Below are 14,888 nucleotides of genomic sequence, written 5' to 3'. Positions count from 1 at the left end.
AAAGAGACAAGAACATGGTACTGTGATAGAAAGTGGACAGAGCAGGGGAATCGGGGAAGGCTTCTCTGAGGAGGAATGTCTCAGCAGATCTGAAGGAGGTGAGGGGGCAGCAAGCCATGGTTATGCCTGGGAAGAGCATTCCCGGCAGAGGGAACAGCATGTGCAAAGGCCTCACTACACTAGCTGGAAGAATACTCCTTTTATCACTGGAGCCAAACCCTGTCCTCTCCATAGAAGCAGCAAATATAGCTGGGAGGACAACTCACTGAGCATCAGAAGAAGTGGGTTCTAGCTCTAAACCACCAATATGGCCTGGCATGACAACCTGCACCTGTTGATCTTTAAGGGTCTGTAGATAACCTGCATTCCCTTGGGCTCCCTCCTTTCTTCCTCTTCCAACCCACCCCCCTCTTAAAGTCATCACGATCCCCACCTCCTGAGTTGCCCTAGAAGTGTGTGTGTGTGTGTGTGTGTGTGTGTGTGTGTGTGTGTGTGTGTGTGTGGCTGAGGCTTGAGGACAGACAGAGGGATGAAGACAAATATCTGAAAACTGATTCACTGCAGGATCCTGTCAAATCACCCTCTGGGGCTCCACTTCCCGCTCTGTAAAATGGGAAATCTGCTCTCCTCTTGCCTATGACACGAGATTGATGTGAAGATCAAATAGAAATGCCAGATAAGGAAGCCACCCTGCTTTACACAGGCATCATATAGGGGCCTTCTATCTGCTTCTCCATCATTTGTATCCTGTGCTCTGGACTAAGGCAGGAAGGACAGAGAAGGGAGGCGACAACAGAGTTAATTCCAGACACTCTACAAATAGTATCTGATTGTTCAGGCCCAAGGCAGGGGTGCTATGACAGGGAGCTTTCTAAAAACATAGATGCTTAAGGGCTTGCTCTCAAAGATCCTCATTCAGTAAGTCTGGGATGGCTTCAGACGTATAATTATTATTTTTTTAAAACTACACTGATGATTCTGATATGCACTCATGGCTGAGAACTACTGATTAGTTCTACCAACTCTGGCAGGTAGAAGCTATTATTATTCCCATCTGGGAGCTGGCTAACTAGAGCACAGAACGGCTAACTCCTTGGGTCACACAGCTAATAGTCATAAAGCTAAGATCTAAACCAGACAGTCTGCTCTCATTCATCACGAGTTTACACAGTTTCTTGAAGCCACGCAGCGTTTGTCACAGGCTCTTTCTACTACTCCATGCAGCCTTGGAAACCCAAAAGACAACATCTCACCAGAGGAGACTGCACCAACTTTCAAAGAAACTTTTATGGCTAGACTAACTCCTTCTTCATCTAGCATTATCGAGAAATAATGTGTGCTCACAATAAGCAGTTTATAAGTTTATAAGTTTATAAGTTTATATCAATAGAGAACTTTGAAACTTTCCTGCTTTTGACAGACTTCCTATTTTACACGGTAACACCAAAATACATTTCACTTTCTTACTCCCTTGAACAGAGAACACCGATCAGAATATACCTTTCCTCAGAGGTGACACGCTGTCTCTACCATGCATTAGAGCTTTGTACTTTTGTACAGTAATGTATTCAGAACAAGGGGCCTGGGCTTCCCTGGTGGCGCAGTGGTTAAGAATTCACCTGCCAATGCAGGGGACATGGGTTCGAGCCCTGGTGCGGGAAGATCCTACATGCTGTGGAGCAACTAAGCCCGTGCGCCAGAACTACTGAGCCCGCGAGCCACAACTAGAGCCCGTGTGCCACAACTACTGAAGCTCACACACCTAGAGCCTGTGCTCCGCAACAAGAGAAGCCACCACAATGAGAAGCCCGCGCACCGCAACGAAGAGTAGCCCCAGCTCGCCACAACTAGAGAGAGCCCGCGCGCGACGAAGACCCAACGCAGCCAAAAATAAAAATAAATTTATATTTTAAAAATCATTAAATTACCCATAAATAGTGGTAATTTTAAAAAAGAAAAAGAACAAGGGGCCTCCTCGCCCCTTCACTAAAAGGTCCCAAGTGGTTTTCAGCGCTGAGTCCACGTGTTTCTGTCTCTGGTGGAACCAAATGCTTGCACGGACACATGCTAACAAAACGGGTTTGCTGTTTCTAATGTCCTGAGGCATGGACAAGACTGCCAAGCTTGTAAGAATTGTGTGTAAAGGAAGAGTAAATTGGCCCTAGGCAGGAAGGGTAAGGAGTGATCTTCTGTGAAACAGACTGAGTCTTGAGGGGATCCTGAGCAAGGAATGATGCATATGGCTTAGAGTTAATCCTTTGGGGCTGCAGGGTACAGTCCTTGGTCCCTGAGTGATCCCTCCCCCACTTTACCTCCCTGGATTCCCTCCCCACTTGCTTCCTCCATAGTGGAGGCTAGCTTGCCCAGTCCCTCTGGAAAAAGCGGCTGGGCAATGGACATGAGGCCCAGTGTAAGGTGTTGGTTTCAATCTCCCTGGAAGGCGTAGGGACATTTGACCAAATCCCTCCCTGTAGATACGCGAGAGGCTCCTAAAGCTTTGAGTTGGGCCAGAGCAACGCCCTGTAACAGACTGGATTCCTAACCTGTGGTTTAACATTCCACAAAGACCTGCCCACTGGAGGTGTGTTCTGATAGGGGTTTCTGGAAGCTCCAAAAAAATGTTTGCCTTTGATTCCTCTGTATGCAAGGCTTATCTTGGAGATGACGGCAGTGGGGCCCTTGTGGGGACCAGTACAATCACCACACACACCCCTCACCCACACATTCTAGCTCCAAGCACAGAGAAGGAGCTTCTGGGGCCAGGCAAATGACTGGTGACTTTCCTGAAAGATCAAGCAGCATTTGTTCATTCATTTAGTCATTCAACAAATATGTATTGGGGGCCTACAGTGTGCCAGCCACTGTTCAGGCACTGGGGGATTTGATGCTGAACCAGCCTGACAAGACCCCTCTCCTTAGGGAGCTCTGGTCCTGACTGGTTACAGAAGAGAGAACGGTAGAGAATAAACACATACACAAAGGTTATCACAGGCTGGGACCAGAGTTTTGCATTTAACAAGCTCCAGGGAAGGCCAGGGAAGGCCAGGGATGGGGTGAACCTGGCACATGGTGGGCCCAGAATAAATAGGTATCTACTCCCCATACAAATCTTCCCCCAAAGCAAATTCTCTTCTGCCACCCCCTACCACCATCTCAGTTATAGGGATGCCACTCTGAGCCCCCTGTACTCTGTCACTTCTCTCCCACATCCACTCACTTCCGTTGAGCCCCCCGGTTGAGGGCAAGCTTAGATGCCTCCTTCCTGCTGTCCATCACCCCCATTCCAGTCCTTTCTATATGCTCAGCCAGATTAGTCACACTGCAGTGGTTAAGACCATGTGCTCTGAAGCCAGGCAGACCTAGGCTCAAATCCCAGCCTTTCCACTACTTGTCTGGGTGATTGGGGGTGAGTCACTGAACTTCTTATACCCTTAGTTTTCTGGTTTGTCATAGGACCAACCTCACCAGGTAGCTGAGACTCCTTTACCTGACAATGTACCTGAAGGTCCTAGCTTAGTACTTGGCACATAGTAAGTGGTCATTAAATGTTACCTATTTCTTATGGTTACTGTTATAAATAATACTACTAACAAAAACCTTTGCTGACTTCTCACCAGGACATTCAAAGCTCTCCCTTACAGCCAGTTTCCCTGTGTGTTTTGTTTTGGAGTGGCTGAGTGGCAGATATAAACGAATCAGGGTGACAGAATACAGAGTGAACGCAGGACATGCAAATGTATGCCATAGACTGTGTCACACAGCAAAAAGGGGGCACTTCTCAGAGAAGGATTAGGGGAGGCAGCACTCAAGCTGGCCTTAAAGGATGCTGTTGGAGATTGAAAGGGGCAACAGATACCTCATGGTAGGGGCCCTAGTGGTTACCAGGTATAGGGAAGGAACTGCAGAACAGTGCCAGCACCTCAAACTGGGGAGTCAGCCTCAGTCTACCCAACTGTAAGATGGGGGTAACAGGGCGGACCACTTCATGGGGTTCCTCTGAGATTAAATGCTGTTGCTTGAAAGGGTTAGCAGTTGTTAACTGTTCTTATCACTGTCATGGTTGAAGGATATGGTTGAAGAGGAGGGTGGCCTAGGAACACCTAACATCAGGATCCACATTAAAAATAATATATTGTTCTACTCTTGTGGCAATGGGTACAGTGTTGCACGATCAATACTACCAGATGAGTGAACGGACGGACGGATGGATGGATGGATGGAATGATGGATAAATGGGTAGGCATCTGAGGCCCCGAATGCCATACCAAGGAGCTTGATTCTGCAGGTCATTGAGGGTGGGCCTGCAGATGTTTTGAGCAGGGGCTGCTGGGGCCTGGGGTTACTAGCAGCATGGAGGCTGGGCCATCCTCAGTGCCCAAGAAGCAGGTCAGGGCCTTCCCCAGTGTCCTGGGTACCACAGTTCTCTGAGAGGAGCCTGAGACCAGAAATAAAGGCTCAAGCAGCCACGTTGCCAAGGCTGTTTGCCATGGCAACATCAGGGAGCCACTCGTGGGCCGGCTGCTGCAACTGCTCAGGGCTTGGTTTCTAACGTCTCCTCGCTCTCCCTCTGCTAAATGACTCTGTTCTGCCAGGCAAGCACAAGGAAAAAACACGGCGGCAGAGCTGCCGGGGAGCATCCATCTCAGCCAAGCAGGGCTCTCCCGGCTGAGTTCCCAGAGAGTGGGTCCCAGACAGCTGAGTCCCTGCTATGCAGAGCCAGCCCTGGCCAAGCAGATAGCAGCCAGGGGTCCTGTCCTGCCTCTGCTGGGTGATCTGAAGGCTTTCCCTGGTCTGCTCCCTGTCTGTTCCTTTACTTCAAGGTAAGGGCATTGAGCAAGATGGTCTCTAAGGCACTCCCAACTCCCTGAAAGCTCAAGTTTACCTTGGTGTATTTACATAATTACCATTGTCATCTTCACAGAGGCTACCATTTATTGGGTGCTTGCTATATGTCAGGCAATGTGGCAGGCATATTTATCTTCTGCAGTTATCCTAAGAACATACTATAATTATCCCCAATTTTCCATGAGGCAACTGGGGTCAGAGAGGTTAAGACACTTGCTCAAGGTCACACAGCTAGTAAATGGTAGAATGATGATTTAAACCCTTGGAAGTTAAGCTCCAAAGCCCAGAGTTCTTAATCACTACCTGATATTTCCTCTCCTCTCTTCAAGCAGCATCTAACTGGATTCGCTTTCCTAAAAGTCACGTTGGAACACCTGGCTAAGGCTGGATGGGATTCCTCTTCAGTCCCCCCAGAAGTACAGGGGAAAGGAAATTATAATACTAGAAACCTCAGGGCTAAGACAGGATCAAGGACCAAGGGTTCAGTGGGAAGATAAGTAGCAAGATCTGAATTATGGGCTGCCCTGGTGGCGCAGTGGTTGAGAGTCCACCTGCCGATGCTGGGGACATGGGTTCGTGTCCCGGTCCGGGAAGATCCCAAATACCGCGGAGCGGCTAGTTGCGTGAGCCACGGCCGCTGAGCCTGCACGTCCGGAGCCTGTGCTCCGCAACGGGAGAGGCCACAACAGTGAGAGGCCCGCGAACGGCAAAAAAAAAGAAAAAAAAAGATCTGAATTATATTTGCCTGTTTTTATTATTAACAATGGCTCCCATTTATTGGGCATTTAGAAACACTTTATGGGCATCATCTTTAGGAAAGTAGCCTTTCCTAAAACCCCTTAAGGTATCTGCTACTATCAGTCCTATTTCCTAGATAAAAATGCTGAGGCACAAAGAAATTTTGTGCCAAAGGCCACAGGGCTTGCCCCAAGCATAGTACCATCCTAGGATTCAAAGCCCTCTCAGCCACTGAAACAAATAATTAGAGAAAACATTTGTTTTCTTTCCTAAAAGACTGAGCAGTAATTACAGGCCTTTGGGGATAATTAATCAATGACTTTGCCAATGACTTGTAAAAGTCTCTCTGGTCTCCTTACTCTAGACCTGAGCTGCAACTCAGGCTCTTCCCTAAGGAAAGAGCAGAGCGGGGAGCCCAGGAGTCTTGCTGCCACCATGGCCTAGCTATGTAACTCCAGGACAGGCCCCTCCTCTCAGCTCTGTCAACTCCTAACCCTGCAGCCCTGTCTCCCTCAAAGGATGGTCCTCGGCATCTAATGAGAAAACCAAGGTCAACTGCAAGGGAAGTGGGTGAGGCCCCTGGGGTTTAGGAACAGCGAGAACAGGAGGAACATTCAGCCTGCCCAGGGTGGTGGTGGACTGCACCCCAGGGTCCTACAGCCACCACAAAGCCCAGCCACCCTGGGCAGCAGTGTCTCTCCAAGGACTATCACCCTGTCCCTCTCTGAGAGCCAAGACCCACCCTCCCCTCAAGTCCTGATACTGGAAAAGAACTCGTCAGAGAGTCAGAGACCTGAGCTTCCTCCAGCAAGATGGCTTCTTCTCCTGTGCCCCAGTGTCCCTTCTTCTGGGAAAGGCAGGGGTAGGTCTGATGCACTCTAAGATCCCTCCCAAGCTGAGGAGAGGGAGCTGCTTAAGGACCAACGTTCAAATCCCAGGTTAGACACTCACTAGCTCCAAGACCCTGAATGACTTAACCCCTGTGTCTCAAGTTCATCACTTACAAAACGGGAGAAACAGAAGCCACCTCACCATTACTGGAAGAAACCCATGCAACAGTACTCAAGTCTCTTCACAGATACACACTGAAACAGCCATAGATGACATGTGTTCTGTGGGTGGATGAACAAGAGTGGCCCCTGGTCCAAAATGGCTGAATCTGAGTGTCGGGGGCATGGAGATTCCCTATTCCCTTCCCACCACTGGCTTCTGCTGTGTATGTTCGACATTTTCCATCGTAAAATGTTTAAAATACAAAGTTTTTTGCAGAGAACCTGACACCTAATCATACAGAACATTCTTCTGCTCAAAAACTCGTCTGCTTAATGGGTAACCACAATGCTAGACCAGGATAAAAATTATTTTTTCTTGCCCTCCCTGAGCTGTCATCCTAGTTGTAGGGTTAAACGCATACATGCAGGCAGGGACTTCCTGGGCGGTTCAGTGCTTAAAACTCTCCGAGTTTCCACTGCAGGGGGCACGAGTTTGATCCTGGTCAGGGAACTAAGATCACGCATGCCAAGCAGCCCAAAAAAAAAAAAGCACGCAGGCACCAGTAGATAGTAAGTGGCACCCTCCACCTCAGTGGAAGAGGCAGTACAGTGTGCTTCACAGGCCTTCCAGAGCGGTCAGGTGTGACCTGGGGCTTGAATTGCAGGGAAGCTATGAATACATTAAAATGGTGGGGATGGAGGCCTGGAGAGGAGCTTTCAGGTCATTCCACAAGCGTTTTATTAGTCTGTCTCTTCTCAGGAACACATGCTCTGAAGAGGCTCATAGTCTAGCTCATTTGTTCACTCAGTGAGGATTCTGAACTGTGTTCCAGGCACTTGTCTATTCATTGTGGGAAAAAATGGTCAATGAAGTGAACAAAAATCCTTGCCCTCATAGAGCTTAACAATCTGGAGTGATTTCCTAAACACTTAACAAGACCTACGTTAGAAGAGATGCATCTACTATTGGGTGCTTCTATGCCAGGCATTGTGTGGGGTGCTTTAAATCCATTTTGTCCTTTGATTCTCATTGACTCCTCAAAACAGCTTTATCAGGGAAGTACTATTTATCATTACCTTTACACATGAGGAAATGTAAGTTTGGAGAAGTCACGTGACCCACCAAAGGTCTCACGGCTAGTAAATCACAGAACCAGGACTCAAACCCAGACAGGCTTCAGAGTGCACCCTGCCACACGTGGGATGGAGTAGTGGTACCTGGAGGTGAGAAGGCGTCACCAAAATGATGGCATGGGAGCTGAATCTTGCAGGATAAATAATGGAAATAGTGGAAATGGAGACAGAGGAGACAGAAAACAGCTGCGTGAGCCAACGTTTCCTGGAAGAAGATTCATGACATAGCCGGGGGCGGACCAGGATCCCAAAGGGAAAGCAGACAACTCAGGATGAACTCAGGGGCCTAACTCTCCAACTTCAAGAACCTGAAGGTTCTTGAAATTGGAGAGTTCTTGCACATGAAGCTAAACTTTGGCCTTTAAGTTAAAAGTACTGGGGAGCCATGGGTGATGTGTGAGCAAGGGAGTGACATCAGACATGTACTCTAGGAGGACTGATCTGCCGTCAAGGCTGAGGACAAGTAGGAGAGGGCAAAGTCTGGTGTGGCAAAGATCTGTTTGGTAGTAAATGCAGGAATCCAGTTGTCAGTGGACAAGGACCTAGACCAGAGTCGGAGAGAGGAACAGAAAGGTCAGTCCAATCCAACTGATTCCTCATCAGCTGAGTGTCCACAGGGTGTATGTGAGACATTCAACTATGTTGGAAGAGGAGCGACAGTAAACAACACTGCTCATTCTCTTCTAAATGACTGTATTTGGGTTCCCTCCACCCTTATATCACAAGAACTATGCTTCCCTTTCCTACAAAGAAAAGACTGCCTGGGAGGGAGTTAGTTCCATCCTTGCTCTTACCCTTCTAAAGTGTTTCAGAGAGAGAAAGATTCCAAGTTTTGTGAACAGCAGTTGGATGTTCATTTTATATACATTCGATTATTTAATTCCCAAACCTGAGAGTTAGGGCCTAATATCCCCATTTCATAGACTGAGGAACAGAGGCCTAGAGAAGCAGAGGGACTTATGAGTTCTGCCTTCTTTCTCTACAGTTGGCCTTCATTTGCTCAAGGTGCTATGAACAGAACAGAACTATGAACAGAAACAGAGTAGCCCCTGTCTTCATGGAACTTGGAGTCAAGAGGTCTAGGGACCTTGCCCACTGAGCCTGGCTCTTCCACTTCCTCCAAGGTAATGTAGGTAGAGCATCTTCAGCAAGTCAGTGAGTTTTCTGAAACTGTAAATGCCTCATCTGTAAAATGGGAATAATAGCACCTACACTTTGTAGAATCTTTATGAGAATGAAATGTAATAATGCAAACAGAAGGCTCAGCAGAGCACACAGCACATGGCGAATGCTCCATAAATTGCATTGATGATGCACCATCGTCCTAGGAGATAGCCATTAACACTGCAGTGCTCATATCAGGGACTCACTTCTAAGCCCAAATCCAAGCTCCCATTTGCAAGGCTGCTTCTGACTCAAACCAGTATTCCTTCTATTGTTCCAGAGACAGAAAAAAAAAAGGGTGACTCACCTTTTTTTGGCAATGATGAAGCTTCTGGCTGGCCTGCACCAGCTGGGGAGAGGAGGACCCTAGGGGGAAGGGGAAATATAAGCCCCCAGGGCCCAGTTGCTGGGCCATTGCCTTTCCTGGGTTTCACAGGCATCCTGATCATTAGCACCAGCCAGGAAGCCCCAGTGAAAGTGAACCCTGGGCCTCTGGTAAACAAATCCAGCAAACGAGTCCCCTTCTGGGCTCAGGTGAAAAAGTTACTCCCCAGGGTCTCACACAGGTTTAGAGTAGGTAAAGGCACCCAGCGAAGGATTCACTTCAACCTGCCCCTATAGATGGCCAGAACCCTGACTTGGAAAAGAAGTTAACCCTGGCTTCAGGGGCTGTGGAGGCAGCAATATTCCAGACTTAGCAAGTCAACATTAGTGAACCCATTTTCCCCAATTCTCCATGTGGCATGAGCCCCTTCTGGTGCTCGGATCCAGTCTTAGAACAATGAAGAGATAGAATACCAATCAAAAAATGGGCCAAGTTCACCAACACAACATTTCACAGAACAGAACCACAAATGGCCCATAATCATATGGGGAAAAGGTTCAGCATCACAAGTCATCAAAGAAATGCACATTAAAACAATAAGGTGACAAAATTTATTGATGAACAGACTGGTAAAAATGAAAAACAATTAAAATACCAAGAGTTACCGGAGTATGAGGAACCAGGCATTCCCACACAATGCTGGTGTGAAATTAGCACAATCTTTCTAGAAGGCAACCCAGAAATGTGTTTACTAAACGCCTGCATAGTTCCTTTGACAGAGTAATTTCATTTCTAGGAATTCAAATGAAGAAAAGGCATATGCAAAGATATTCATTTCAGCATGGCTTACAGGAGCAAAAAAAAAAAAATTATAAACTACTTAAATGACTAACAATAAAGGATTGATTAAATGCATTATGGTTCAACCCTTAATATTATATAACCATTAAGATATTAAGTAGAATACTTGTTGATGTGGAAAGACAGTGACAGCATATTGTTTGGAGGACAAAAAAAAAAGCAGGCTACAACAGTGAGATTCCAAGTTACAATTAGTAAGTAAAGAATGACTCCATTTTTGTACAAAAGATACAATCCATAGGAATCAACAGGAAAAAGTCGGAAAACATATAAAAATTAAGAGTGATTAGATTTGGGTAAGATTACATATTTTCCATTTTTTTCCTTATGCATGCCAGTATTTCCCAACAATTCTATAATTAAATATTTTTAAATGATAACAGGTTGGACTTAATTATTTAAAGTTCCTGCCAACTCTGGGGTGGTGGTGGTGGGATGAATTGGGAGATTGGGATTGATATATATATACACTAATATGCATAAAATAGATAAGTAATAAGAACCTGCTGTATAAAAAGTAAATAAAATTCAAAGAATTTTTTTAAATAAATAAATGAAAATAAAGTTCCTGCCAACTCTGACATTTTGGGCACCTATGCTTGATGCCCCAAGTGACTTCGAACAACCCAGATTTAGTGTGGGCTTACTGTGTGGCCTTTGGAGCCTAAGTCATTGCCCACAGCTGCAGCCCTCTGCATTCCTCTCTTCCGTACTCTGCCCGGCTGTCTCCCCAGCCAGCCTGAGTGCTTCCCTTGTCTGTAATTCCTGTGCCTAGCCAAGAGCTGAGCAAAGGAGCTCAGCATGGTGACAGGTGCCACGGGGCACAAAGAGATGAAAGGCACAACTCTAGTTCCAGAATCTTACTGGGACGGAACGCACACACAAAGTGCTTGGTTGTATAACACAGACGAAGAAAACCAGAGGCTAGAGAAAGCAGGGCAAGCCGGGTTGGGGAGGCCTGCTAGAGCTGAGGGCCATGCAGGAATGGTGGGTGAGGGCACTGCAGGCAAGGGGCACAGCCTGAACAACGGGAAGCCAACCCAAAGTCCTTTGGGAACATGCCCCAAACCTTTCCAAAAAACTTTCACAATCCTTGGTCTGCCGAATCTCTGAACTTTGCCCTGAATGGGTAAAAGTTAAGTCTCCTAAACAGGAGCCCTCCCTCTATCTAACCCTGGGTTAGCCACCAAAGACAAGTCTTTGGGATAGAGCCGATAAATTACTTTTACTCACTCTCCCCACCTCTTCCAAAGGGGGAGGGGAGGAGGGGAGGGTCTGGGGGGAGGAGAGGAAGTTGCAGGAACAACAGACATCTCACATGCAAACAGTGCTCACCGCAAGCAACCGAGGGCCTTCTCTTGGGGCGCCACCAACCCCATTTGACAGATGGAGGAAAGGAGGCTCAGAGAGTTAAAATGGCTTGCTCCAGGGTCACCCAGCCAGAGAGTGGGGAAGGCGACTCCACTCAGGCCTTCTGACTCCAAGTCCAGTGCTATTTCGAGGTAACACACAGGACCTGGAGTCAGGAGCCCTGGATGGCTCTGTCACCCACTGGCTGCGTGGTCCTGTACCAGCCGCTCAGCCCTCACAGCCTCTATCCCCAACTGTAAAATGAGGAGGCACGCGATGACCCGCCCAGGTCCTCTTCCGGCTGGCTCTATGAGCCTTCTAGGGGCGGCTGCAAAGCTCCCCCTATCAATTACATTGCCCAAGTTGGGCCGGCAAAGATCACCAGAAGAGCTTCAGCCTATCACGTGGTTAAATAAAAAAAGCAAAACGTCCCGGATTAACTTTCACTGCACTGCTTCTGCTGATACCTGATTACCCAATTTTCAAGTTTCCTTAGGTGAAATATCCCTGCTGGGTACGCACTCCGGACGGCTAAAAGGGCAAAAAATTATTGGTGAGCCAAAGAACACAGAAGATGGAGTTAAACCCAAAACGGACAAGTTCTTGCTATGAGTCTCTGAACAAGTCTCTGGCAATTTCAGGCCTCCTTCATTCGCGTCTTAGGGAAAGGTTTGGAGTCAGCCCCAGACAAGTAAGAGGGCCGAGGGCAGAACTTTCCTAGCGGCAACTCGATCCACCCCGCATCCAGTCCCCCTGGCCCCAGGCTGTCGGCTGGGGGGCCGGGGGCGCCGTGGTGGTGCCAGGGCTGGGATCGGCCTTCGGAGCAGACATGGGAGCGGGGCGAGTGACTGCGCCCGGTGACCGCCGCGGGAGCTACACTGCAGTTTCGTCAGAGGTAAAGGTACGCGCCCGGCGCGCGCGGCGTGTGCACACAAACACACACACCCGCGCGCGCAGACCGTTCATCACACTCTTCCCCCGGCCTGGAGAAGCGCGATCACACGCCACCAGCCTCTTCGGCCCCTGCCCGGAACCCACCCAAGCGGGCCCGCCGCCGACCACGAGGCCCCGCAGCTCCCTGACGCATGAACGTCCGCAGCGGGCGAGGACCGGCCTTCTCCTGCGCGTGGCGGGCTTCCTCTCGGCGACACCCCGCCACGCCGCTCGGTTCCAGCAGCCAGCCAGGACTCGCCACCCAAGGTCCGCCAGAGCTGAACGTCTCGTCTGCTGCGTCCCCTCCAAGTCGCATCTCAAGGCAAGAAGTCAGCTAGCAAGCCTCTCCCCGCCCACCCGGTCCCATGACAGCTGCTGCCGCCCAAAGACAGGCAGATATAACAAGAAGCAAAGTTTCCCTCTCTCCCCTCCCACATCCCGCCCCCCCCGACTTCCCCCTCCCTTCCAGTGTTATGCAAAACAAGCCGGCAACGGCGCTCCGACTCCAGGTACCAAAGCAGCCCTAGCGAGCCGCGCCCGGGAGCGCCCAGCGGCCCCTCTCGGAGCACAGGCATGCGCCCGCATCCGGGGTCTCATTCTCGGCTCCGCCGCATCCCCAGCCGCCCTGCTACCGGCAGCGGGGCGGCCGTAGAAAAAGCCCTAACTATGGGGCCAAACTTTATGATTGCAACAGGCATGGGGTGGGGAAAACTAGGGAAGGGGTGGGGGGCGCGCACGCCTTGTGCTGGCATTTTCAGTGCAGCTTATCCCAGCAGCAACCCCCCCCCGCCCCTGTCTCCAAGTCACCAGCTTCCTCGCCCCCCCTCCAACTCCCGGCACACCAGGGCACCCTCTCCTGTCACGCGCGTGTCTCCGGTGGGGCTCCCAGGCGCCGCCAGAGCCCGGGACGCCGCCTCGCCTTCCCTTCCCCCAGCATCGCCGAGCGCGCACCGGGGACGCGCGCCGCAGGGGGACCCAGGCATCCCCAGACAGTCCTCCGCCCCCATCCTGCCGTGCTTTTCCCCCCGGGGGCTCCGCCGGTTAGCGAAACCAGGAAGGTTCTATCCCCGCCCGCATGTCCACGTGCCCCGCAAACCCCTATGGCTTCAGCGGGCAACTGGCAGGAAACTCCGCGCTGCTGGCGCTTTGGGGGAGCCTTGGCGGGGGAGGGGGGCAGCAGCAGAACGCGGGGTATTCGAGACTGGAGAATCAGGGGACTCCGGGGACCGGGGCAAGCGCCTGTGCCCGGGCCACAAGTCCACGTGAAAGTACGGCAGCAAGTGCCGGGAGCCTGAGGGCGCGCCTCCCGCACCCAGAGCCAGCGTAAGGGTCCCCCACACCTTGGCGCGGCTCAACCTCCCCAAGGAAGCGCAGAACCCCCCAGCTCTGCGGGCGTGGGGGCCGGACTCCAAGCAACAAAGGCTAGACCCTCCCCAGCGGCCGTAGCGCCCCCAACGCTCCGGCACGCGCGGGAGGACCTCCAGCTCCCAGTCCCCATAACGAAGCGCATCGCAGGGTGCACGGAAGGGGGGCTCTGCAGCCTGGAACCCCCGATCCCCCCAACACGCCCACCGCTGCCTCCCGGCCTCCGCGGCTGCGGCGGCAGCCCCCGCAGCTCAGCAGCCCTGGCTCTGGGCCCGTGGCCCCTGCTGGCCGTACCTGCGTGTCGGCGAGATAGTTGAGGAAGAAGGAAGAGAGCTCTTCGTCCAGCAGCGCGCCGCAGTCGTTCCCCGCCATCTTCCAGCCGCGGCTGCAGCGTGCGGCGGAGTCAGCGCCGAGCCGGCCGGGGGGGAGGGAGCGAGCGAGCGAGCGAGGAAGGGAGGCGGGAGGAGGGAGAGAGGCCGGCGGGAGGAGGAGGGCGGAGCTCGGGCCCCGGCTGCCGCAGGGCAGCTGGCTGCGGGGGCGGGGCCGCGCGGTGCCCGCTCGAGCAGGGGGTCGCGCCCCCACTTTCCTGCGCAACGTTTGGCGCCGCGATCCTCGCCCGCTGCCCCCTGCCCGGGAGGAAAGCGCCCGTAGCCTGGTGACGGTGCCCAAGCCGACAGTCCGATGCCTGCGCAGCAATGCGGGCAGCCCACCGCTCCTGCCAGAGCGAATCACGTTGCGTTAGCACTGGGCGGGTCCTTCGAGACAACCTGCTTCGGCACAGCTGGGGAAACTGAGGCCTGGGAAGGTGGAGGACCTCGTTTGAAGCCACAGTGCAGTTCAGTGCAGGAAGACAAAGCCCAGGTCTGGCTGCCCTGGAGGCTTGAGTTTGTCATGCCGGGCTGCAGGCCAGAGAGGGAGGGATACCATAGGTCAAAGGTGGAGAAATCCGGGAAGGCTCCTCAGAGGGAGTGGCTTTTTAAAAATTCTTTTCCTTAGAAGATACGTTGACCCATATTCCAAATGTAACCCTCTTTCTCTCTTAAGTATCCCCTCACTCCCTAATTCCCCCCAACCCCCCAAAAAAACCCCCAAAACTTCAATGACTTCTCTTACCATGGCCCACAATGTCTTCAAATGGCCAGCCTCCTGCATGCTTCCCCAGGCCCACTGGCCTCCTCCCA

At 51.2% G+C, this 14,888-nt stretch overlaps 1 protein-coding gene across 4 annotated transcripts in view; it reads right to left on the bottom strand.

Annotated features, from left to right (window-relative positions):
- PPARGC1B (PPARG coactivator 1 beta) overlaps positions 1-14,570 on the bottom strand; it is a 113,944-nt gene extending 99,374 nt beyond the window's left edge. For 2 of the 4 annotated variants that reach the window (XM_067732235.1, XM_067732234.1), the window contains exon 1: positions 14,002-14,569. In XM_067732235.1, the coding sequence (XP_067588336.1) occupies positions 14,002-14,079 (78 nt within the window). In that variant the 5' untranslated portion in view covers positions 14,080-14,569. Of the gene's footprint in view, positions 1-14,001 lie in introns of all 4 variants that reach the window. The other 2 variants (XM_067732233.1, XM_067732236.1) reach the window with 2 other exon arrangements.
- Positions 14,571-14,888: the final 318 nt, after the last annotated feature.

Source organism: Pseudorca crassidens, chromosome 3 (genome assembly GCF_039906515.1).
Source record: "Pseudorca crassidens isolate mPseCra1 chromosome 3, mPseCra1.hap1, whole genome shotgun sequence".
Lineage (NCBI taxonomy): Eukaryota > Metazoa > Chordata > Mammalia > Artiodactyla > Delphinidae > Pseudorca > Pseudorca crassidens.
Note: the sequence above shows the minus strand (reverse complement) of the source record. Positions and strands in the feature narration are given on the sequence as shown.